We start from the raw sequence: 25,439 nt of genomic DNA, 5'->3' as shown, positions 1-25,439 counted from the left end.
TCACGCATTCCTTTCTTGTTGAATCACCATATTCGCTCTCATGGGTCATCTTTAACCTTGCTTCTCGGTAAATGAAACCATTTTTCTTTTCTCGTGTGTTACTTTAGTTGCATCCTGCTAAACTATTAATTCTCAATTGTGTGTTTTCAAGCAGCTGCTCTGACTTTATTTTTCATGCTAAACAAAATATACTTATGTTTCTGTCATCTCACAAATGCAAGCTAAATTGAAATATAAAAAAAAACTATCTTTTAAACCGCAGCACGGAAGCCCCAAACAGAAAATTCCAACAAAAAAAACACAGCTTGTTTCACTTCAGCGAGACATCCTTGTAAACACTTTTCCCAATTAAAACGCAAATAAAACCTTGACTAGCATTTCACCAGGCTCTGATTTTGCCTTGAGAATCATTCACTCATTTCTTATCTAAAATCCAATTATCTTACGCACCTCACAGGCTCACAGTTCATTTCTTAAGTCATAAATTATTATAATTTGAACTGGACTTTTCTACCCTTCACAGTTAAAAAATAATTCTGCACAATGCTTTCCTTTCCTCGCGTGTGACAACAGCACTCCTATAAATAGCTGTAACTCAGTCCTTTAAATGCGAAACTCTACCGTACTTAGCGCGATCCATTCGTTAACTTGTCTAGTACTAGGAAATCACAATTGTAACTCCATAGTTGCTAGTTTGAACTTTTTTTTATGGTTACAAGTGCAAAAGCTTTTTACACTTATCTCAGTACTGTTTGACTTTTCTGAGGTGAAATCAGCAGAAATTTGTGTGCCTTAAGTCATAGCATCTAATCATCTACATTATTGTTATTTTTTGGCATTTTCAAAACTTTGACTGAACGCCAATTCTTTCTATTAGCTTGAAAATATAATGTTATATTATTTCCAATGTTTTACAGTGCACACAGACAGTTACACCATAAAATGAAACAAATGAACAGCCATAACATATGACAATTAGACACACAACATAACATGACATGTGACAAAAAATCAGACAGACTCTGGCCGGCTAAGTGCACTTCCTAGTGTCACCTGCCTCTGAAGGTACACTCCTACCCCTATATATGTGCGTTTCTTTACAAAACGCAAGTTCACCCTTTCAAGGAATCTTTAAATTCTCTTGGTCTCCTAATCACCCTATTAAGTGGGTTCTGGGTGCAAAAACTCCATCCAGCCGTCTTTAAACGCTAGGCAAATGGACGTATCCTCTCTCTCTCATGGCGTCTTCACCCATTATCACCTCTCCTCATGTATCTTCCTGGTATCTCTCTCTTCTCAGGTATCCTCCTGGTATCTCTCTCTATTGCTCGGGTACCTTGAGTCAATATTTTTCTTTCCTTATATATACACATTATGCTCTTATTCTGATGTTATTTTTTGTTCATATCCCACCTCCCTCAGTTACCTTTTGCTGGGGTCCCCCATGAATATTTTACTCTTGTGATTTTTTTTAAATGCTGTTAATTTATTAATTTTTTTTTCCCAAAACTGGACTGCCGTTGTTGTTTTTCCCTGAAAAGTTACCACAAATATATATATATATATATTCCCCTTTCTGACATACTGTTCTCCCTCCCTGTGTCCCTGTCCCTTCTTTCCTATTGGCTAGGGCAACTGCAGTCTGCCCCATCCCTGTGTTATTTTCTATACCCTTTACTCCACTCTAATCTTGGGCAAAACAGTATGGCTCACCTTAGTCTCTTAGTCTTGACTGTCCAGGTTATTTTCAGCTTGAAGAGATGTACTCTGTTCAGTAATCTGATCATTCTGTTCATCATCCTATCCGTTCTGATTCGGCTCGCCATATGAAGACGAGGGGCTAAGACCTCGATCGTGCTTTTCTTCACCTCTTCCATCCTATCGGGCTCTCCTGGACATTCTGGGTCCCTCTGTTGCTCTTCTAGAGCTCTCTGTTACCCTCTGGGACCCTCTGGCATTTCAGCAAAAGCAATTCAAGCAGCAGGCAGGGAGACAGAGTCAGGTTCACAAAAGGCCTCAGATTTTATTCACAGCAGACTGACTCAAACAGCATAGTTGTCAAGCACACAAACCCCCTCTGCCAGCTGAAAACAGAGCTTCCTTTTATATCTGTCAGAGAAAGAGGATTCAAACCCCCACCTTTTCTAAACATGTCCAGGCAAAACTCTTCGTTGAACATACTCGTGCACAAGGCAATTATTGCTTATCTGTTTAAACCTTCAAAATAAAATACATTCTGGCACCCATCCTAGGATTTTACCAGCCACTCTACCCCAAATATGGTCATGCAGCTGTTTCCCGTGGCTAAATTTTCAGACATAACCCAATTAACTGTCTGCTTTCAGAGTACTTATCTGTTTTTTCATAGGGCACTGCAACCTTGAATTGTTCAACTCTGGGCTGACTTATGCTGCCACTGTCTGTAGCGAGTCAAATACATTATTTTACTTGTATAAAGGCATTGTCAGTTAAAGGTATTGCTGGCTACATAAATGGCAGAGTTCTTTTCTGTCTGGGTATAGGAAAAAACATATAATTTTCCTACTCAATTTTTATACTATGCATTCTCTACCTTGCCTACTTACTAAACCATGATAAAAGCATTTTCGACCTTGTACACATAACACCCTTTAAAATACTAATGCCTTTTAACCCTATGAGTTCCATTTTCACACATTTACCATACTAAATAATTCCATACAAATATATCTGCCTAGCTTTAAGTGGAGGGGGATTGCCCCCTACTGCATTCAGTTGTTGGTACCTTATCTTCATTTTGGCACCTCCATTACACCTTCATTATCATGCACCATGTAAACATCAATCCTCAAATCAAAAGCCCAAAACCTGCAAAAGAATCATACAAACTCTGCCCTTCTGCTCTTTCTGCCAGATGCAGGACATTATATTGGCTTCCATCATGGATTTCATCAATGTATCCTTTAGTTCTTGACACTTTCAAAGTCTTTTCAACATACCTCGCTGGTCATTCATACCACAAAAGTGGCAATCCCTTATGTATTGCTGGGATTCAGCCTGATTGTATTTCTTAACTTGTGTGCTTCCTGTACTTGCTGCAGGTTCCTTGTGCATTCTGTGTAAACATTTCATTCTCTTGTGGGTTCCTTTGGGTTCTCTTACCCATATGTGCGGTACAGAGGGGGTAATCTTTCAAACTTGAGGTTTATGTTCTACGCCTAAGAGGGCACGATTCAAGATCAAGTGCTCAATAATCTGCCCCTGACAGCATCAAAGTGTTGTAGCTGCTCTTCAAGTGCCTGCCTAGCACAGCTCCCAAATATCTGAAATCAAAGATTCCATGTTTTCATCCCACCAAAGACTTCGCTCTGATCATGTGATCAGATACTGTACATTCTCCAGACATCTCAGTCAAGAAGATGGAAGGTTCTCCTTTGCTGTTATCACATTGTGGAACGATCTCCCGCACCACACCAATCAAACTTAATCCCTGCTCCAATTCTGGAAAAAACTGAAAACCTGGCCATTCAGAGGCTCCCATTTGGTCACTCACATCATACTTTGGATGCTTCCATGGCACACCATGGCAGAATTCTCTCCTTCCTTCAGGATGAAAAAAATGTTCTTTCTGATCTTGTGTGTGCAGGCAAGAAACAGTACCCCTCTAACACTTCAACCTGTTGGAAATACACATCAGTCCCACGGCTGCTCCGCTTGGCACGGGGGACCCTTTATCGAGGAACAATGGACAGTGATGTGTTTTGTTACTCTGCATTCTGAATCAAAAAGGGCAGAGACAGGCCTTTTGGGGAAGTGCAGAGATTTTGAAGTGAGAGTAGGTTACTCCCTATTTATTTTTTAAATCAGGATTATAGTCCTTTTTAGGGAGTGAAAAGGACATTCCTATTCCCAATGGCAGTGTTTTTATGTGAGTAAAAATATATGTTAACTCTAAAACTGATAACCTTTTGTAATCCATACTTCTTTTGCACCATGTAATTAACACAATTTAAAAGATTCATTTTAACTTACAATTCCGTTTGAGATCAGGCATTAATAATGTTGGAGCTCCTTCACGTGGCACTGTTCTGCTTCTGACACTGATATGGACATATCCATGGAGCTGTGTGGGTGGAAGTTGGCAGCAGGTGCCTATGTTTCCGTGGGTGGAAGTTGGCGGCAGGTGCCTATGTTTCCGTTGTTTCCTACTTTTTGTTGGTAATATTTGTACTCACTGATTGTTTTGTTGGAAGTTTTCACGTGTTTTAGTGAATAAAAGTGGCTGATATTCCACTTATCTGTAAAGATGGTAAAGATGGTGCTAATAACAAATATTATGTAGCCTTGTCTGTAAAATCAGCAGGCTGCCGCCGGACTCATGCATTTTTCCGGCGCCTGGCTCCACGTAAACACTGGGGGATTATGACCCCAGTGTTCCTGTAAATCAGGCGCCGGACAAATGTAAATTCCCTTTCCCATTTGAGTCCCATAGGACTCAATGGAATGGGGACGAGGGAAACACCGGCACCATTAATAACGGTGCTGGTGCCTTTTGTGTCTGACCACCGCTTGCCATGCTCCCATGTCGGGGAGGGTTTAATTTCAACTGGGAAAACTGCTTACTGTGTGCGTTATGGTAAGCAGTGTTCCCAATTGAAATTGTTTAATTGATATTTTACACGCTCTCTGCCGGACTTGTACAATGCATCCCTATGGGAACAGCCTGCTTTATGCTGGTGGGACCCCCAGCATCTGCGCAGGCATGAAATTCCATGCCGGTGCAGATGCTGGAGTATTTGTATGGCGGAGAGATAGTGTGGAGTGGGAAACGCTAATTGTGTTCCACCCCTCCTCTCCGCCATACAAAGGAATGAAAATGGGGCGTTAGGATAATGAGGGCATAAAAGCCTTACATCAGGCTTTTACACCTTGCATTAATATTACGCCCGCAAAAAACATGAGTGATGCACTGCAGTCTATGAAATCTCAAAAATACATCTACAATCTGGCAGACCCGGGTTTACATCGTTTCCTTGCACTTTGCACTCCAAAGAAATGCATTTTCAGTAGATTCATATGGAATCCACTAGCTATCAGCAGGTGCTAAATCCTGGCAGATTCCATAGGAGGCCAAAGGTTTTCCACCAGCATGGAAAATCACAGGCTGGCAGAAAACTGTTCAATTTTAGTAGGTGTTAGGAAAGATTTCATTTTATATGTAAATTTCCCTCCAGTTGTACACCCCCAAACTTTTTGCTGCTGTTTAAACACCTAGGGCCTCATTACTACTTTGGCAGCAGCCATGCCGCTATTGGCGGCATGGCTGCCTCCAAAACCGGGTACGGGTTCCCTGAATGGGGAATTACCGGGCCATTCTAAGTTTGGAGGGCTTGGTAATTTCCCTGGGAACCCGGGCCCGGACCTTCCCCATTCCAATTCGAGCCCCCATAGGGCTCAATGGGAATGGGTGCAGGGAGCTAACAATGGGCCGATTACGACCGGCCCGTTGTTAGCTCCCTGGTCCCCTCGCGGGACCCGGTAAGGAGGCCTGGTTTTACCAGGCGTCCTTACCTGGTCCCGCGAGGGGACCTCATAATCAGGCAGAATGGGTTTAACGGGTCCGCATCCATTTGCGACACCCGTTAACCCATTCTGCCAGGGTCGTATTGAGGCCCCTAGTCTGACTTTGCAGAGAAGTACAGCATTTAAACCGTGTTAACCATGTTTGGCACAAATAGGCACGAATAGGTGGCCTGGCTCCAAGATGGCCATGCCACAAGGTTCTTTGTCCTGTTCTTTGGCCATCTTGCCAGTTTGCCTTCCCCAGGTCCAGCCGGCCCGGGTCAGTCTTTATTTGGTCATGTAGTTTTCCACGAAACACCAAGCTTTCGCTGGCTTCTGCATGTCTTGTGTGGGTGCCTCCAGGATGTGGGCTGGGGTGTCTGTCCCCAATACAAATCCTGGGTGCCAGAGAGTCTGGAGTGCTGTGAATGCCTGGGACCACTGTGGTCCATGATTGGTCCACGGATGGAGTGTGTGTTTGTGAGCAGATCTCCCACTGGGTCCTCTCTATTTTGGCGCCAAGGGAACTTTGGATAAGAGGAGGCTGAAAACACCCATACCATGTCGATCTCTGGAGTTCTCACTGAACGAAGGATAGGATCTAAGTATCCTGAAACTAAGAAGCCGAGTCGAGGAACCGCTGGTGAACTGCTGGAAGGTTTGGCACCCTGAGCATGCTGTCGTCCCGTGGGACCCCTCTGCATCTGGTCGTCCTCGAAGGTCTGCGAAGACGCTTCGACCCATTAGAATACTGGGACCAACTATTCTCGGCACCTTCAACAAAATCTGCAAGTAAGCCTTCTTTGAAGTGTCCCTGGGCCAACCAGTGGGCTGCCCAGGGTCCTTTGCTCTGTCTGCCGTCGTTTTGAGGAGGCCCTCGAAACTTGGTATACTGCTAGCTCTCCATCCACGGCACCCTCACACCGAAATGTGTACACTTGGCGTTCCGAGGTCTGAAGTGAGACGAGTGTGCCATGACCAGAGTAAACGCTGTTACCGTGTTGCCCCACTGTGGTAATGATCTTTGCAGGTGCGTTGCATTTGTGACCCTCTTTCCCCCGAAGCCTGCTGTAGTGAAACTGGCCAAATCCATCCATCAGGAGCAGTGAAATCGCCACTGTCCCGTTTGGGAATCTTCACTGTATCTTCAGAACTGAAAGCCAAAGAGCCGTCATATAACTGCAGTAGAACCTGCGACTGAAGTGGACTCGACTGGCAAAGTTTGGTCTGGAGTGCGCCTGGGGCCGGTGAGTAATCCTAACTCTAACCGGTGGCCCCTAGCGCCTCCATCCATCATTACGTACAAGTGGCCCCTGGGGGTCCTTCTCCTTTCCGCTGCTAGTGCAAACTATTCCTGAACCTTGGAATCACCTCTGCCTTCAAGTGGAGGCCCTCCTCAAATAGTGGGAATCTATTCTTCATCACCTCACCCACCTTCCTGAGCTGCTAGAGGCCCCTCAAGAGACCCCGTTTTGCCCATTGGAACAACCCTGTGCGCCTGCACTGCATGTACTATTGAGCATAAGGCTCCTCTCTTCTTAGGGTTTGGACTGCCTCTTAGTTTAGGTGTTTGTTTGGTGTTGAAGGGGACTAAAGACTATCTGCACAGCCTATTTTCCCTCACCTCTAGGTTGTGAACATATTTTGTGCCTTTAACCCTTTAGACCCCAATGGTCTTGTATATATCTTGTATTGATTGTGTTGTGTTGGTTTGATAGTATTGCTGTGATTCTTTTACTGTGTGTTGTGTTACAAAGGCCTTGTAATAAACGTGTTTATATTTTTGATATATACACCTGTTTGGGAGTAATTTGTAAGGTTCCTTTCTCTGTGTGCTCATTGAGGTCTTTCAGTCACTCTCGCCCCTCCTGAAACTTAGTCTTGACTGCCTGCCATAGCCACCTTGATTGGTCTGGCTTGTCCAGAGGTTACCCTGTTCCAAGAAACTAGGCTGGCCTTCTGAACCTCTGCCCACCAAGTCAGAGCTCAGAAATCTGTCTTAACAGTAGGCAGAACAGGAAGGGGAGGCAGAAACTGGCTTCTGTTCCATGCCCCTTATTGCCCTGCCCAAACCAACAACGTCCCTTGTAGTGCAAAAATAAGTGTTAAACCAGGCACCTTTACGCCTGCTTTTCACACCTATTTTGTGCTGCAGGATGTTGGAAAATGAGGGACATTGTGCCAGCTGTGGTGTCATCTTTCATGTAGTCCAACAAGTACAGGTGAAGACATGCTCTTTGTGACTTGATGAAAAGCAAATATATCCTCACAGGCAGCTCTAAGGCAGCAATCTCTACTTCTTTCATGAGCAAAAACGTTAGGTGCGATAGTAGGTGCAGAGACCGAGTCGAGTATAGGATTATTATGGAAACATCATCTACCTCTGATTGCTCAAAACGCTAATCATGCAGATGTAAAGTACCAAAAACAGCACACACGAAGTGGGGCATGTGACCCCCATATGTTCCCACATTATCTCCATAATTAAAAAAACGTGATTGGTGAAAAGCGGAAATCAAGAACAAAATTCATAGCAGCAGTTGCAGTACACCAAAAAAAGTAAACAATGACACACCACTCTACCTGCAAAATAGGATTAAAACATACAAAAACAAGCAATACATCCGATCCAAAGACGTGGTTCCATTGCAGATTACACATCAGAACATGGCAACCAAGATTGAAAGGTGGTACATGATAAGTAGTCCCGAAACCGCATTCTTCCTTCAAAGCTGGACCTTTGAGAACTAAAACTCATAAAACAAACACACAACCAACAAATATCAGTACTACTATAAAGAAGAAATATTACCCTACAACAACACACCTTCATGCTTACTCCAATATACGTTGGTTTAAATCTTATATAAATACAATGAGAGAGAACTTTTCTTTTGCCCACCAACGTTGCCCCCCTAGGGAGGTGTCAGTGGTTCAGTTTGCATGGAGACTGTAGTGGTGTTTTCCTTTCTGTGCATAGTGGCACATGCCTGCAGGGCTGTACAGTTTGCACCATAGCAGTTTCCATGCCCTCCTCGCCCCAAATGATTTTTTTTTATAAATGCCATACACAAGGCTACAGAATAACATATTTCAAGAGAGCCTAGCTCCAAAACATATTTGACAAAATGTTCCAGCTGTTGATGCTTTAATAAGCTAAAATAAATGTGTTGAGCTGTTGAGACTAATTGCTTATTCCTCTTTTCAGTGCACTTGCAGGTGCTTCTTGGAGCCGGACTTGCCCTCCTCTGCTTCTGTCTTTTTCTTGGATGTGCCCTTTGCTGGCGTCATGGCAAGAGACGCAACTCCAGCAATGGCAAGGGCCGTGGACCGGAGAACCCAGTGGTCGATCTGGCACTGGCTGTGCCGCCTAAAACCAACCCCATTCCAATTAGAGTGCAGTACCAGGAAATGGACGGCGAGGTGCTGGGTGGAGCACCTGCCACAGAAGTGGGCTCACCTGGTTCCGGGGGAGGTTTTCTTAGCCCACCCCGAAGCAGTCGTCATGCCAGAGGCTCCATGCCAAGCCTGTCCTGTACCCCTAAACTCAGCCTGTACTCCAAGACGAAGAGAGCGTTGGAACGTCGGTGCACTGTTTCTGGAGACAGCCTGGTGTACAACGAGCACAGTGAGCTGGTAGGCTCCCAGTTTGCATCTCATGTGTCCCACTCCCACACACTGCCAAGCAACCTCTCGGGCATGAAGCCCAAGCAACGCCCCCTGCTACACTTTACCCTTTTCTACTCACAGGCCGAGTCTACGCTCACTGTGACAGTCATTGGTGTCTCCAGCCTTCCAAAGCGGATGCGCACTAGCCGTGACTCCTATGTCAAAGTCTACCTTCTGCCGAAGTTTATTGAGCCCCGGCAGACAGCCCTACGCCGGAAGAGCCTCAACCCAGAGTTTCGGGAAACATTCCAGTTTGGGACCTACAGTATGGAACAGCTGCAGGGATTTGCCCTGCGCCTTGCTGTCTATGTCCGTGAGTTCCACAGCCTGAGGGACTCTTACATCGGGGAGGTGCTCTTCCCCTGCTCACAGGGCATCTGGAATCCTGACGAAGCTTCTGGCTACACCAGGGAACTATCCAGCACCAAAACCAAACTCAAGAAGGTAAGAACCTATGCAAGGATGCACTTCATTTTGGAATGTATGTTCTGAAATATTGAGAGTGTGCTCAGATTAGGAATTTTCTGAGCATTTGCACTAGTTCTAATTTCGAGGTGAGCTGCGAAGGTGGGGTTATCCGTCCATTTGCAACCACGATTGCATGCTAGTGAAGACCATTCAATTTAATGTATAGCTTGAAAAACTTTGGTGTGAACCAGTCTTGTCAGTATTTGCAGGATTATTGATGCAGTCTCAGCTTCCAATAAAACCACATTTTGCACATTTGCAGATTAACATTGCAAAAGTTCTAAACTCGAAACAGGGCTTGTGTGTTATCCAAGGTTGTAGTAAGTGTATGATTAATTGCCGAAGATTATGAGCAAGTTTTCCTTCTCCAGGAAGAAGATACACCCAGCAGACTGATGCATGTTCACCTAGCACCAAGATGTTCCCAATGGCCCCAAGGTGATGAGTCGCAAGAAACACATGTTCCCCTAGGTCCTTTGGGAAGGGATTCAAACAATTGACCAGCCCACAAAAGGCCCTTTTCTTATCCCAGAAGGTATGACAAACAGGCTGTTATAGGGATGATAGAGGTGCACAAGGGATAACCTACCTGACCACTGGAACACATTTCAGACTTTCTCTGTGAGCAGCTGTCGAGGCGCTAACTGACATGTTACACAATTATTCTAGAGACACCATAAATTGCTGAGTAGGTGTGTACAAATACCACAGTCAGAATGGGTGATCCAACACTGAAAGCACTGGAAACAAAGCCACAATGCAACAAGTCAGTTCAAATATGTATTTTGTTTTATGTATTTCAAACAGACTATGCTGTGTGAGGCCAGCAGGTCAACAAGAAGTGGCATCTTTTTATGAGTTGCTTGGCTCTAGACGCCCTGGTGATCTTTGCTGGGGCGGCTTCAAGTGTTATGTGAAATTTGTTTTGTCAACGCATCCCTGAGCCCCACACTTGTCCTTTCTACATTGTTATGGCCTTCACAATACTTCACCTTCACAATACTTCACCTTCACAATTCACAATACGGTTTTTGCAATGGAAGGAATAATGTGCTTATACGTCACTTAAGAGATTAATGAATAGTGGGCCTGCTAGAGCCAGCAAATACCCCTGTCCTTGTTATCCCTTCATTCAAGACTTCAGAGTAGTGACGTTGTTATGCTCACATACAGTACTCCAGTTAAGCTTACTGCTGCAGTTGAGGTGCAGCTTATTTCAAGCTGTGTTCTTATCTCTTCACTCCCACCACATTTGGCCTAGCCTTTAATCGAAGATGAACAGTGAATCTGTCACCCTATGGGACAAAAATTAGATGTGGTACTAGAATCAACAACATCCACAGTCTTCCTAGTCTACTGATACCAGAGAGTGGAATGTATTGTCTTCACCAATGTTATGTGTGCACATTTTCTCTTTATTCTCTGTTTTTACAGCCATTACAGTAGCTGCAAATGTTCTTCCAGCAGCGAACAGCAGTGCCTTGGATCTAGGCTTTCACATTAATAATATGGAAATAGCAGTGGTGTGTCTTGGCACTGGCACAGACACAGGTCTCCTTCACAGCTCTTTGATTGCCTGGCGAGTCAATATGCCAAAATGCTGAACCCATTCATCGGCAGGTTCCTAGGATTTCCAGCTGCCCTCACCCCGGGGCCTTGTACCAAAAGGGGACTGCAGAAAATATTTCATAGCTTTGCACATCTTTTATAAATCCCATTGACCTGCACTGGGTTCTTCAGGCCATGCCTGATTATTGCTCAAGCCCAGCAATGGCCCTGTAACAGATGTTATGTCCTTAAGAACACAGGACCATAACAGAAGAATTATGGATAATGCATTTAGGTATACAGCTTCCTTTTGGGGTGGGCGTGGCAGGGAGTGGGCCACCATTTTTTTCCAATGGCCGGGACAATTAAAAGGATGGAGAGTGTGACAAAGTTCAGTGCCTGAACTAAGGCTGCTAAGGAAAGGGACAGAGGTGGAGGGTTATGCTTTGATTAGGATGTCCCACACCTGCAGGCACACATACCTCAAGGTCCTTCTTTTCTGATAGAATGAAAACCTCCCCACCTACTTTCAAGCTGCTGGAGCAGAGCTAGGATTATAGTTGGCTCTATCAGTGGTTCACAAGCCCTAGGCGGACCACCCACCCGAGGAGCAGGAGCTCGAGACCACGTCCCTGCAGGAGCAGCGGACCTACTGAGGAAGCTGCCCTTTTAACCATGAAGTTATGGTAAGTGCAGAAGCATCGGCGAACTTTTACTGAAATTACTTTTTCAACTCATGCTCCACTGCCTTCTAATTCAGTATAAGGAAAGTTCCTTTTTTGCACAATAACGGCTAAAATAGCCAAGTGCCTCTTCGCCTCCATTAAGACACACGAGGCATTAGAAGTTCCAAGATGGCCGCCCGCAACTCATGTGCAGCTCCCCGGCCTAACGCGGCCACCAGTAACCTGCTGATTGACCATTCGGTCCACTGTACATCCCATTGGGAGCCGGTAGGCGAAGCCGGCCCACTGTAACACAAGGCCCACGGAGACAAGGCCATCACCTGTTTGCGCCTGTTTCCGCCGACTCTGCCGTCTGCCAGAACCCCTGGTCCTCCCACACACGCCTGCTAAGGTAACTCTTATGCTCCTCGCAGACCTAATGCTCCACAAAGACCACTACTAAATTGCCTCACATACAAGCACTCGTGAACTTTTGCTGCAATCTACCTCAGCCTCAGCGTTTCCACAATTGGTTTAACCCTGTCTGGTATGCACATTATAACACTAATGTTATTACCCTCGTACTCTGTTGCCCCATGGCACTTCAGACTAATACAATCTTCTGCTCCCAGTCATGCTACACCCCTACTCAAATATGCTTTGAATCCAGGCTCTGCACAACCTGTATCCTAGAGCACTATTATCTATAGCTAGCAATATACTTTCAGCTTAATGCTAGGTCCTCCCCTCCGCACACTAGCCTGTTGCCTCATATTGATGCTAGATACTGCCTGCAGCACCTTAGACTAACTATGCCTTGCTGCCAAACTGCACCTCTGCTCAACTATGTTATGCACCTTTTTATCTAACGCGCCTATTGTGCACAGATACTGTCTGCTACATAACTGTATTTCAGCCTATTGGTGTTATCGCGATTTTAGATGCAACCCTAGTGCATTTTAGCCCAACTGTGTTGTTTCAAATTTAGGCGCTACCCTGTGCATTTTAGCCTGTGTTGTTTCAAATTTAGGCGCTACCTTGTGCATTTTAGCCTAACTGTGTTGTTTCAAATTTAGGTGCTACCCAGTGCATTTTAGTCTGTGTTGTTTCAAATCTAGGTGCTACCCCAGTGCATTTTAGCCTAACTGTGTTGCTCAAATCTAGGTGCTACCTTAGTGCATTTTAGCCTAACTGTGTTGTTTCAAATCTAGGTGTTGCCCTAGTGCATTTTAGCTGTTTCAGATTTAGGTGCCACCCTTCTGTATATTAGCACAATTCTATCCACTCTAACCTTGGTGTCACCTCTGCACAATCCATTTCAATTGGACTAGTTCACAACAACCTAGTATGTGGCTCCCGAGTTTGAGCCTGGTCGCCTGCCTCCTGCTCCTCATAAACACCACAGCACTATTTCGCACATCACTTCAACCACCTATCACTATGCATTTGAACATTTTCAACTTTAAATCACCTAGTAGTCCCTCTCTACATACAAATGACCCTCAACCACTGCTACCTATCAGCCTCCCCCGTTGTACTACTGATAGGAATCTAGGTCTCAGAGCCAGACTAGCTAAAATCTACAAGCCCCTCTCCTGCTCTATGCCCGCCCGACAGAGACTAAGAACCATGACTGTCCGGCCCAGCCGAATTACCATAAACCCCAACTCATCCCAGAACCTCAACCCTATACCTCCACACAGCCCCTCTAATCTGGGTTCTCCTGAACCTATACAAGACCAAGCCCAAACTACTAACCTCAACACCGCTGCTAGCCCCCAAATCAAGGGATCCTAATTAACGCCAGATCGTTAGTAGCGTATGCTACAGAAATCGCAGACTTGATCTTCAAAGAAGACCTTGACCTTCTTGCTATTACGGAGACTTGGCTACATCCAGCAGCAGGCCCAATGCTCATGCTTGCAGTCCCAGACATCTACTCCATCCTGAGACAAGACCGGCCCAACTCTAGAGGTGGGGGTGTTGCAATTATACACAAATGTAGTCTCACCATGAGAAATGTAACTACTATCAACGCCCTCTCCTGCGAACTACTTTTGGTCAAAATCCCTCTCACCAATGCCCAAACTCTCAATATCCATCTGATCCATCGCCCCCCAGGCCCATTAGGTAGTTTTGATGAGGACATCAACACCATACTATCTAGCAACCTCAAAAGTTCTACACAAGTACTTACCCTTGGGGATTATAACTTGGGATTTAATGACCCAGAAGACCTATTGGCCAGTACTACCATCAATACACTCTCCGATTTAGGATTTACCCAAAGATGCATAGAACCCACACACGCCAAGGGCAGAATCCTTGATTGGGTGGCCGACTACAACTGTCTAGCTAACATCACTGACATCTCACCACTAGCCTGAACACCATTTGGTATCGTTCATGCTCTCGACTATCCGACCCCCACCCCTGCCAATCTGCAGGGCCCCACCCACACTTACAAGAAATAAAGAGTATCACTTTGGAGAGACTCATCCCGAACTTACTCCCTACACTCAACGCACTCCCTGATAAAATGAACCCAGAGACCTTGGTTGATGAATACAATAAAATCATGTCTAGTTCACTGGATCTAATCGCCCCACTCAAACTCAGATCAAGCAAGCCCAAAACTCATCTGAACAAATGGTACACACCCTTCCTCAAAAGTTTAAGACAGCAAAAAAGAAACTGTGAAGCCGCCTGGAAAAAACTCCCTTCAGCAGTGAATAAACTCAAATTTACCAAACTAACTGCCCTTTACAAAAAATAAATTTACCGCAATCTACCTCAGCCTCAGCGTTTCCACAATTGGTTTAACCCTGTCTGGTATGCACATTATAACACTAATGTTATTACCCTCGTACTCTGTTGCCCCATGGCACTTCAGACTAATACAATCTTCTGCTCCCAGTCATGCTACACCCCTACTCAAATATGCTTTGAATCCAGGCTCTGCACAACTTGTATCCTAGAGCACTATTATCTATAGCTAGCAATATACTTTCAGCTTAATGCTAGGTCCTCCCCTCCGCACACTAGCCTGTTGCCTCATATTGATGCTAGATACTGCCTGCAGCACCTTAGACTAACTATGCCTTGCTGCCAAACTGCACCTCTGCTCAACTATGTTATGCACCTTTTTATCTAACGCGCCTATTGTGCACAGATACTGTCTGCTACATAACTGTATTTCAGCCTATTGGTGTTATCGCGATTTTAGATGCAACCCTAGTGCATTTTAGCCCAACTGTGTTGTTTCAAATTTAGGCGCTACCCTGTGCATTTTAGCCTGTGTTGTTTCAAATTTAGGCGCTACCTTGTGCATTTTAGCCTAACTGTGTTGTTTCAAATTTAGGTGCTACCCAGTGCATTTTAGTCTGTGTTGTTTCAAATCTAGGTGCTACCCCAGTGCATTTTAGCCTAACTGTGTTGCTCAAATCTAGGTGCTACCTTAGTGCATTTTAGCCTAACTGTGTTGTTTCAAATCTAGGTGTTGCCCTAGTGCATTTTAGCTGTTTCAGATTTAGGTGCCACCCTTCTGTATATTAGCACAATTCTATCCACTCTAACCTTGGTGTCACCTCTGCACAATCCATTTCAATTGGACTAGTTCACAACAACCTAGTATGTGGCTCCCGAGTTTGAGCCTGGTCGCCTGCCTCCTGCTCCTCATAAACACCACAGCACTATTTCGCACATCACTTCAACCACCTATCACTATGCATTTGAACATTTTCAACTTTAAATCACCTAGTAGTCCCTCTCTACATACAAATGACCCTCAACCACTGCTACCTATCAGCCTCCCCCGTTGTACTACTGATAGGAATCTAGGTCTCAGAGCCAGACTAGCTAAAATCTACAAGCCCCTCTCCTGCTCTATGCCCGCCCGACAGAGACTAAGAACCATGACTGTCCGGCCCAGCCGAATTACCATAAACCCCAACTCATCCCAGAACCTCAACCCTATACCTCCACACAGCCCCTCTAATCTGGGTTCTCCTGAACCTATACAAGACCAAGCCCAAACTACTAACCTCAACACCGCTGCTAGCCCCCAAATCAAGGGATCCTAATTAACGCCAGATCGTTAGTAGCGTATGCTACAGAAATCGCAGACTTGATCTTCAAAGAAGACCTTGACCTTCTTGCTATTACGGAGACTTGGCTACATCCAGCAGCAGGCCCAATGCTCATGCTTGCAGTCCCAGACATCTACTCCATCCTGAGACAAGACCGGCCCAACTCTAGAGGTGGGGGTGTTGCAATTATACACAAATGTAGTCTCACCATGAGAAATGTAACTACTATCAACGCCCTCTCCTGCGAACTACTTTTGGTCAAAATCCCTCTCACCAATGCCCAAACTCTCAATATCCATCTGATCCATCGCCCCCCAGGCCCATTAGGTAGTTTTGATGAGGACATCAACACCATACTATCTAGCAACCTCAAAAGTTCTACACAAGTACTTACCCTTGGGGATTATAACTTGGGATTTAATGACCCAGAAGACCTATTGGCCAGTACTACCATCAATACACTCTCCGATTTAGGATTTACCCAAAGATGCATAGAACCCACACACGCCAAGGGCAGAATCCTTGATTGGGTGGCCGACTACAACTGTCTAGCTAACATCACTGACATCTCACCACTAGCCTGACCACCATTTGGTATCGTTCATGCTCTCGACTATCCGACCCCCACCCCTGCCAATCTGCAGGGCCCCACCCACACTTACAAGAAATAAAGAGTATCACTTTGGAGAGACTCATCCCGAACTTACTCCCTACACTCAACGCACTCCCTGATAAAAATGAACCCAGAGACCTTGGTTGATGAATACAATAAAATCATGTCTAGTTCACTGGATCTAATCGCCCCACTCAAACTCAGATCAAGCAAGCCCAAAACTCATCTGAACAAATGGTACACACCCTTCCTCAAAAGTTTAAGACAGCAAAAAAGAAACTGTGAAGCCGCCTGGAAAAAACTCCCTTCAGCAGTGAATAAACTCAAATTTACCAAACTAACTGCCCTTTACAAAAAATAAATTTACCTTGCAAAATGAACCTCCTTCAACCCCCGCATTTCCCAGGCAAAATGAAACATGAAGGAATTACTTTCTGTTCTTAAAGAAGTAGAAACCCCCATAGTACCACTAGATACCTGCTCCAAAGATAAAAACTGGTGCTCAGAAATCCAAAATGCCTTAGCTAACAAGATTGCCACCCTTCAAAACAAAATCTCTAGGAAGAAAGCTTCCCTGAATGACCCTCTGCCTTCCAAACTGCCCGAGAAGCTTACTGTAAAGGATACCACCCGCTTCAACTTCTCCAAAGTCACCCCATTAGAAGTAGAGAAAATGATTTTGTCTCTGAAACCTTCTAACTGTCAGGGCGATCTGTGCCCCGCACAGCTCATTAAAAATGCTGCCCGTGACCTTTCACCGTTCATTACTAAATTAATCAACGCCTCCTTCTCTACTGGTTCCACCCCCACTAATTTAAAACAATCTTGGGTACTCCCACTACTTAAAAAACACCCAACCTTGACCCAGCCACGCCTACTAACTATAGACCCATAACGACCGTACCATTCCTTCTAAAAATATTGGATAAGGTTGCCTATGTACAAATACAGAAGTATTTGGAAGAACATCACCTACTAGGAGCCAGACAATCAGTCTTCCGTCCGCAACATGGGACCGAGATTGCTCTCATTGACCTTAAAGCACAGATTGACAAGCTTAGAGACAACGGCCAAGCTGCCTTACTCCTCCTCCTAGACCTCTCTGCAACATTCGACTTGGTCGATCACTCTGTCCTATGCATGCACCTACACACTTCAGCTCACTTCTCGGCTGAGGCCATCACATGGATCAGATCATTCCTCAATGACAGAACCATGAGGGTCTTTTCACCCACAGCTGCAGCAGACCCCATACCCATCACCTGCTGTGTGCCACAGGGCTCCTGTGTTTCCCCCACACTTTACAACATATTTACCAAGCCCCTTTTCGATGATCTGGATCATCTTGGTATCACCTACACCAACTACCCAGATGATACCCAGATCCTCCTTCCGCTTTCTGGAGATTACCGGAAGGATTTGGCCTTGGTGAATAGGGTGTACCTCATCATCCAGGCATGGATGGCCACACATGGGCTATGCCTGAATGATGATAAAACAGAACTCATCATCTTAGGCACCACCACCAGCCTAAAGAAATTAGGCCCTGCCTATTGTTCTTTCACGATCGATGGCCATAGCATCAACGTAGGACAAGAGGTTAAAACACTAGGCCTTTATTTGGACTCTACCCTTTCCTTCAACAGACAGGTGAACTCCCTACCCTCCTCCACGGCCTACACATGCAAATTGATTCGTGCAGCAAAACCCTTTCTATCTGACACTAGCTGCTTGACCCTTGCTAGAGCCCTCATACTGTCCCTTCTGGATTACTGTTATTCCCTCTATCTTGGGTCCTCCAAAGCCACCACCAGCAAACAGCAAACTCTTCAGAATAACGCTCTTAGAGCAGCACTAGACATCTCCAAAAGAGAGCATATTACAATACATTCCCAGGATAAAATCACTGGCTCTCTATCAATGATAAAATTCTCTTAAAAACTGCTTCTCGCACGTACAAATCCCTCAACAACGCCGCCCCGATCTATCTGATCGACAGGTTTCATAGACAGACCTCTTTGAGACCCATAAGATTAGCCTACAAAGACTGCCTATTGATTCCCAACTTCAAACGCTCCACTATAGGGGGCAACAGCTTCCCAGTGAAAGCAGCAAAACTGTGGAACTCCTTTCTGCCATCTCTCAGAATGGACCTGCCCTTTCAGAACTTCCACTCTAAGTTCGTTTTATGGCTGAAAACGTAGGCCTTTGATGAATCACTTCCAAACTGCCAGCTGTATATATTGCATTGCTCACGGCTGTCACTTACTTGTACTTATTGCCCATCTGTACATATGTTTATCTCTCTGTTTATTACTTTTACTATGTATACGTATAATTTCTGTACTTGTTGTTGTAAGTAAGCTTTGCAATCTCTTGTAAATGCTGCGCACTGGTACCTGAGGGTATGACCGCGCATTACAAATAATAAAACAAAAACAAAAACTAGCCTGTATGCACAGCTGAACAGACTGTTGGCTGCTGAGCTGTGCTGCACTACAAAGAGGGGGAGTTGCTCACTGTTTGAGCCAAGCAACAAAGTGGTTTAGTGTCCTGTGAACCCCCATCATCTGTACAATTAAACAGGTGACAGTCACAATGGGGCACTGTTGAACAGCCTACAAGATGGCTGCCTAAACGTGCAGCTCTGCTCCTGAACTAAAGATCCTGTTAATTGTATGCGCCGCCACGTCTGCCTGACTGGAGAAGAAGATCCCGTGGATGCGACGCATGATATCCAGACCTGAAAGTTGAGCTGATTGACGCCAGTGAAACGCGCGTGCAGGGCTGGGGAAGGTGACACTGCCTTCCTGTCTCCCTGTGTCTCTGCAGGAACAGACACCAGCAAAGGCGCCACAGATTGTACTCCACCTGACCACCTGCCACGCTGCAGGGGAGCACTGTCAGTTCCTCCCAGTGAACGCAGACATCTGAAGTGTTGGCTGACCAAGTGGCTATCACCGTCACACGTGAAGAACTAACAGACGGTGGTCTGTTTTTCCAGACCGAGGATTCCAGTTGGGCTGGCTGCTGGTGCGGCTGCTGCCCGGCGGGGACGGGGATTCAAACGCTCCTGCCTGCTGAGCCAGCCCTCCCTGTGCACCGCAGAGGGCTCCCTGTGCCCCTCGAGACCAGACGGTGAGCAGCGGCAAAGCTGTGGAGAGCGCAGCATGACCGCATACCCAGACGGTGGATGACACGCTGGAGGGGTCTCCTGCGACGCTAAGGTATGACTTGTAATCTTACCTTGCTCCCGAGAACACCCGAGTGCCTGAGTTCACACACTACGTGAAGGAACAGTAGACTACCGGCACCAGAAGCTAGCCTGCATCAGACTGCCATAACCCTCATCATTGCTGGCACCCTGGGCATAACCAACTGAACAGACCCCAAACCCCAGTGTGAGTGGGAAGTATTGGGAAGTGGGCTTGGGGAACGGCCCGCCCGATTTTCCAACGCTGAGCTACTCGGCCCTATTCAACAACACAAGGTGCCATAAAAAGTGCACAAGACCCCGAGTCCATAGGGATCACGTTCACTGCATCTCTCGAGTGGCAATTGCAGCACAACTTCACGGCGCATACTACCAAATAGGAGCAGTGCTTCCAACCTCCGCGAAGGGCTGTCTCCTACTACATTATAGCACCGCAACGGACAACGGTCATGGGAGCACGTTAGAGACACTACTGGTCTCAGCTGGACTGATTAACTGCTGTCACAAACCCTAATTATAAAACATCCACCACATTGTGCAGGGCTGCTACTAATTCCCCTAACGGAAGCAACAATACATACTGAGAGAGAAACATGCAAGTACTCTCCTCGATTAACTCACCAAGTGAACGCCATGAACAAAGGGGCCAACAAAAAGATGGGCCCGATGGACTTGTTCACGGGCCCAAGACCCTCACCCTCTGAAAACCCCCCTTACCCCAGCAGCTCTCAAACATTAGGAGAGGAGGAGAACTCAAGAGACAATCAGTTATTGCAAACTAAGCAAAATGGGATTAGCCATCAATGTGAAGCTGGATGATATTGTGGGCACAATAGGGTCGCTGAAAGCAAAGATAGAAAAAGAAAGTGGCCGTATCAGTGAGACAGAGGGGCGCATCACCACGAAAGAAGACAATATAGCGCGCCATGATCACACATTAAACTCCATCCAAACGGAACTCAAGAAAATGTTAAATAAATGCAAGGATTTGGAGTCAAGATCCCAGCGTAACAACAACCGGGTGGTCGGGATCCCAGAGACAGCAACAAAGAGTCCCATGGAATTCTTTGTGGAGAATCTCCTCAAATCCCTTTTTGACCCCTCCAAGTTCTCACCACAATTCTTGGTCGAAAGAGCACATCGGACACTTGCCCCTCCTCCGCGCACTGGGCCCCCCCCCCCCCCCGAGGACAATAATTGCCAGGCTGCCAACTTACTGTGACAGAGAGACAGTACCCCGGCTCGCCAGGGAAAGAGGCACGCTACAGTTTGAATCAAGTAGAAAACGCACATATCCAGACTTTGCAACTGGCATACAAACACAAAGGAGATCTTATGACGCAGTGAAATGCCTCCTCCGAGCCCAAAAGATCCCATACTAGTTGGTATTCCCAGCCAAGCTGCGAATTCAACTCAAATGGAAGGCCCATTTCTTTGAGGATCCTAATCAAGCAATGTCCTATGTGGAGTAAAATATACCTATGTCCCTGAGACAACCACACGTAGGAGCTAATGCACCACGCAACAACAAGGGTCTAGAGGAAAATTATTGAAAATGATGTACTTTATCAAAGCTAACTGGAAGTTCCAACACCCCACGACAATGGGGACGAACGGAAAAATTGAGAAGTCCTGAGGAGCGTCGAGCTAAACAGAAGGCAAGGCTATCGACATGGTCCCCCAGGGTTCATCCAAGAGTTTGAAATGGTCACATCATCATGTTGGGGCGGGTGGGAAGGGGCAAGTTGGGGGAGGACACGCACGTTCAGTGATCAAGAGTTCGGGCAGTTACCAGCCCAGAAGGCATGGGAAGTAAAGTTAACAAAAGTTGTGGCAAAGGTTATACAATCTGGAACATGCTTATGAACAATCGGACTGTGATACAATGGGAGGAAAGGGATAATGAAACGAGCGCTATGCCACGGCTCTCGGGCTCAAGCAGATCTATTGGAACGTGAGGGGTTTAAACAACCCTATTAAGGCAAGAAAGATATGGGCCTACCTGGACCGCCACGCACCTAACATTGTAATGCTCCAAGAAACTCATGCTCTGGAAACGACTCACAAACAGATAGCGTACAAAAGTGGAAAGAACAGATTTTATACCAATTACACTTCACAAGCGAGAGGAGTGGTAACACTCATACTCAAAAATATTGACTTCAGAGTGGGCACTACGAATATAGACCCGGATGGCAGGTATGTTGTGCTATCGGCACGTCAATAACAAGCCGGTGATCCTTGTGAACACGTATGGTCCTAACTCTGATGACCCAAAATTCTACACCAAAATAGCTACATTGATGGACCGTACCCCTGACAGTGCCATTATTTGGGGAGATGACTTCAATGCAATACTGGACCTTTCTATGGACAGATCGAGCACCAAACAAAGGAATGCGACCAAAACAGCGATCACGACAAATCAGATTATGTCCCAATACAGTACAAAAGACATCTGGAGATCAGAACACCCAACCTCCAAGGAATATATATCAGTCAGTCAGTCAAACAACTTTATTCGTCTGAAAAAGGCCATCAAAGTACATCCTAACAATACAGTTATAAAGCTGAAAATACAATTCAAATACATAATTACAGGTCCACAACAAACGATAAATCGCAGGGCATTATAATTTACTGCCCCCTTCCTAGAAGCCCCCAAACAAAACTTCTAAGCCAAAAATTGTTTCTCACAAGCCCCCGAACCCTGCCATTTCCCGTAACGCCTCGGTCCCAATGCAGTCAGGTTTGCCCCTGAAAGGGGACTGTTGCTAGGGGCAACCCCGATGTGGCACACAGGGGCAGTGATGGAAAATGCACTAACTGCAATGTCACTTTTCCTTGACCACTCAGGGACATTGCATTTTTCTAAGACAGCCCTTGCCATATGGGTATCCCTCAAGACTAGTTTGACAGTGTCCGTAGATGCTATGGGATTCGACAATCTGGTACATTCCAGCAAAGAGCCCCTGGAGATGAACCCGCATTCCCCCACTGCCCGCAGCCAGTGAAGACATTTGTTATGGAGGGCGTCCCTTGGTTCTCTTGTATAGGAGGTCAATTTTGTGACACCATGGAGAAACACCCTAGAGGTGCTGCCATCTTCGCGAGGCTGGTACCCAAACAGAGGCCTACATAGACCAGGAATTATGGTACCAGCCTCCCTCCCCACTGGACGCACGTTTCCCTGAGCTCTCCCCTTGGGGTTTGGCAATGCTGAAGTTTCAGCCCCTGAATTTAAAGACCCTGTAATCCCAATGGTCTCCCCTCGTTCAGATAGTACTGGGTGAGTGATCGACTCTGGTCCACTCTTCAAAAAGGGGGTGGACCTATCCACAGAGACAGCGGGAAGTTCGGGAAGCAAGGGGTTGATTTCCTTTGTCATACCAGGATTCAAACCCCCGGGCCCGCCCCCTGATGAACACATCCCTCTCCTCCCCACTCCTCCTTCCCCCTTGCCGCCCAACACCCCCTTAATCAGGACAAGTAGAGATTTTTGACCTCAGACAATTCTGATAGCAAGAAATGACCGGGGCAACTTGGCGAATTGGTGAAAGCTAAGGAGGGTGAGACTGATGGACAAAATTCTCCTTTAGTAGTGGCATTAGAGGCCCAGCAGAGATTCAGAGGAGGGGGAAGGGTAACACTGGGCAGAAAATGACTCCCATTGCTGGTGGACGGCTGGGCACTTCTCTCATGTCCAGACCCAGACCAACCATGCCCACGTCTCCAGCATCCAATGTCGCATGCACAGGAGGCGGGAATGGGTGGACTTCAGGAAGGTCCAGTGTCGATCGCGGGATTTGGGTGTCGGGGCCTGGGTCTAGGCCCAGGTGTGGATGAGTGGGGGCCAATACCAAATCCAAAAGGGGAGCACAGGGTAAAACAGAGGGTTGAGCCAACGTAACAGAACCTCCAATCAACTTTGAGATGCCCGATGAGATCCTCTCACACCCGGTTGACAGTTTGTTAAAAAAAAGTCAGTGGTGGCCTCACTGTTAACACCCCCACCCGGAGTAAGCAAATTGGCTGGGTGTGCAGAACCTTCCAAAGAAGGGCTGGTCAAACTGATTGATGCGAGAGGAATCAGCCCAGTACCACAAGACCCAGAAGGACCTGCCAACAAACTAGAAATATGGAGAGCTCGCTCTTTGACACTCTTTTCTTCGCAAACAGTGGCCATAGTCTCTCCCTTTCCACATAGGGTCCCATTCCGTGGTTCGTTGCCCTGCGCGACCCCCGAGATCATACATAGGGACCCCCTCCTCGATCTTCTTCCTATGATGGGCTTACGGTGAGCCACTGGGACCGGAGGGCCATGGAGTTTTGAAAGAAGCGAGGATTGCAATAGGTGATATGGGGAGAAAGGGGAAGAAATATCTCCTTCTTCTGGGACTCCTGAAGTTGTGCTCCGAAGTGGGCCCACCATCATGTGACTTATATACCCTACGGGTCCACTCCAAAGTTACAAGAAGTTGCCAAATCCGGAGGTTTTCCAGGGGCGAGACGATGGCTCACCACACCCCCAACACTGAAGGCCCACAGGAGTATATGGCTCACCTCAAAGTCCAGTCCAGCAGATCAGGCCCCTGCAGAGCCGCTAACACCCCCAGCAGGCCGCCAACACCCTGCGCCCTTTCCCCGCGCGCTTCACCCGTTCGGGCTGTGGTCCGCGGCGTGAATAGGTGAGGGGACATGGCCAGGAGTATGGCGTCCCTCCAGGGACAAATGGAAACCAGCGGGCCGCCAACACCCTGCGCCCTTTCCCCGCGGGCTTCACTACTGTACAGTGCACAATGCCCACTCCCGGATATACTTCTGGCTAATATCTGAGCCCTGGACAAATGGAACATGTAAGACTATTATATTGCCATGCACGTGGTCCGATCACTCACCCATAGGGCTTGAAATACTACAAGACAGTTCAAATACACCAAGACCTCCATGGAGAATGCCTCTGTCTACACTACTTGTCGACTCCTTGGTGGAAAAACTAAGGATCGACATTGGAACGTTCTTTGCTGAAAACAAGAACTTGGTCCCCAGAATCTCCACGATCTGGGAGACGTTCAAAGTATGGCTTCTGTCATTGTGGTTTTAAAAATATCAGATATTTTTAAAACCACCATGACAGAATTAAGAGACTGAAGAAAACCTCAGAAATCTCGAAAACGAATACAACAGTACACACGATAGAGCACTGCTGGGATTAATCAAGGGCAACAGACAAAGGTTCTACAAACTAGCGGCTCAAGAAACTCGATTCATAATCAAGAAAGTGCAAGCAAGACGCTATGGTGTGGTGAACCACCCCGGGAAGTTACTAGCTGGGATAATTAAGGGGGAACATGAGACACAACACATAAATGGGATCACCAAACCTAATAGGCAAACAACCATTATACACGAAGAAATAAACAGCATGTTTACGGATTATTATCAAACACTCTACTCCAACAACGACAATGTTACTATAGAGGAGGTAGACCGATACCTGGCGCAAACCAAATTACTCACACTAGATAACATTTCCAGCGCAAAATTAAACAGTCGGATCACAGTAGAAGAAAATGCGGACGCCATAGCCTCCCTAGCATCAAGCAAAGCCCCTGGGCCGGACGGCATAGGCA

The 25,439-nt window shown here is 46.3% G+C and overlaps 1 protein-coding gene across 2 annotated transcripts in view; it reads left to right on the top strand.

Moving 5' to 3' along the window:
• The window catches only part of LOC138504114 (synaptotagmin-7-like), a 560,413-nt gene that overhangs the window by 425,683 nt on the left and 109,291 nt on the right, over positions 1–25,439 (top strand). For both annotated transcript variants that reach the window (XM_069624336.1, XM_069624335.1), the window contains exon 2: positions 8,750–9,654. In XM_069624336.1, coding sequence (XP_069480437.1) covers positions 8,750–9,654 — 905 coding nt within the window. The remainder of the gene's footprint in view (positions 1–8,749; positions 9,655–25,439) is intronic.

Source organism: Ambystoma mexicanum, chromosome 11 (genome assembly GCF_040938575.1).
Source record: "Ambystoma mexicanum isolate Mex_15411 chromosome 11, UKY_AmexF1_1, whole genome shotgun sequence".
NCBI classification, from domain to species: domain Eukaryota; kingdom Metazoa; phylum Chordata; class Amphibia; order Caudata; family Ambystomatidae; genus Ambystoma; species Ambystoma mexicanum.
Note: the sequence above shows the minus strand (reverse complement) of the source record. Positions and strands in the feature narration are given on the sequence as shown.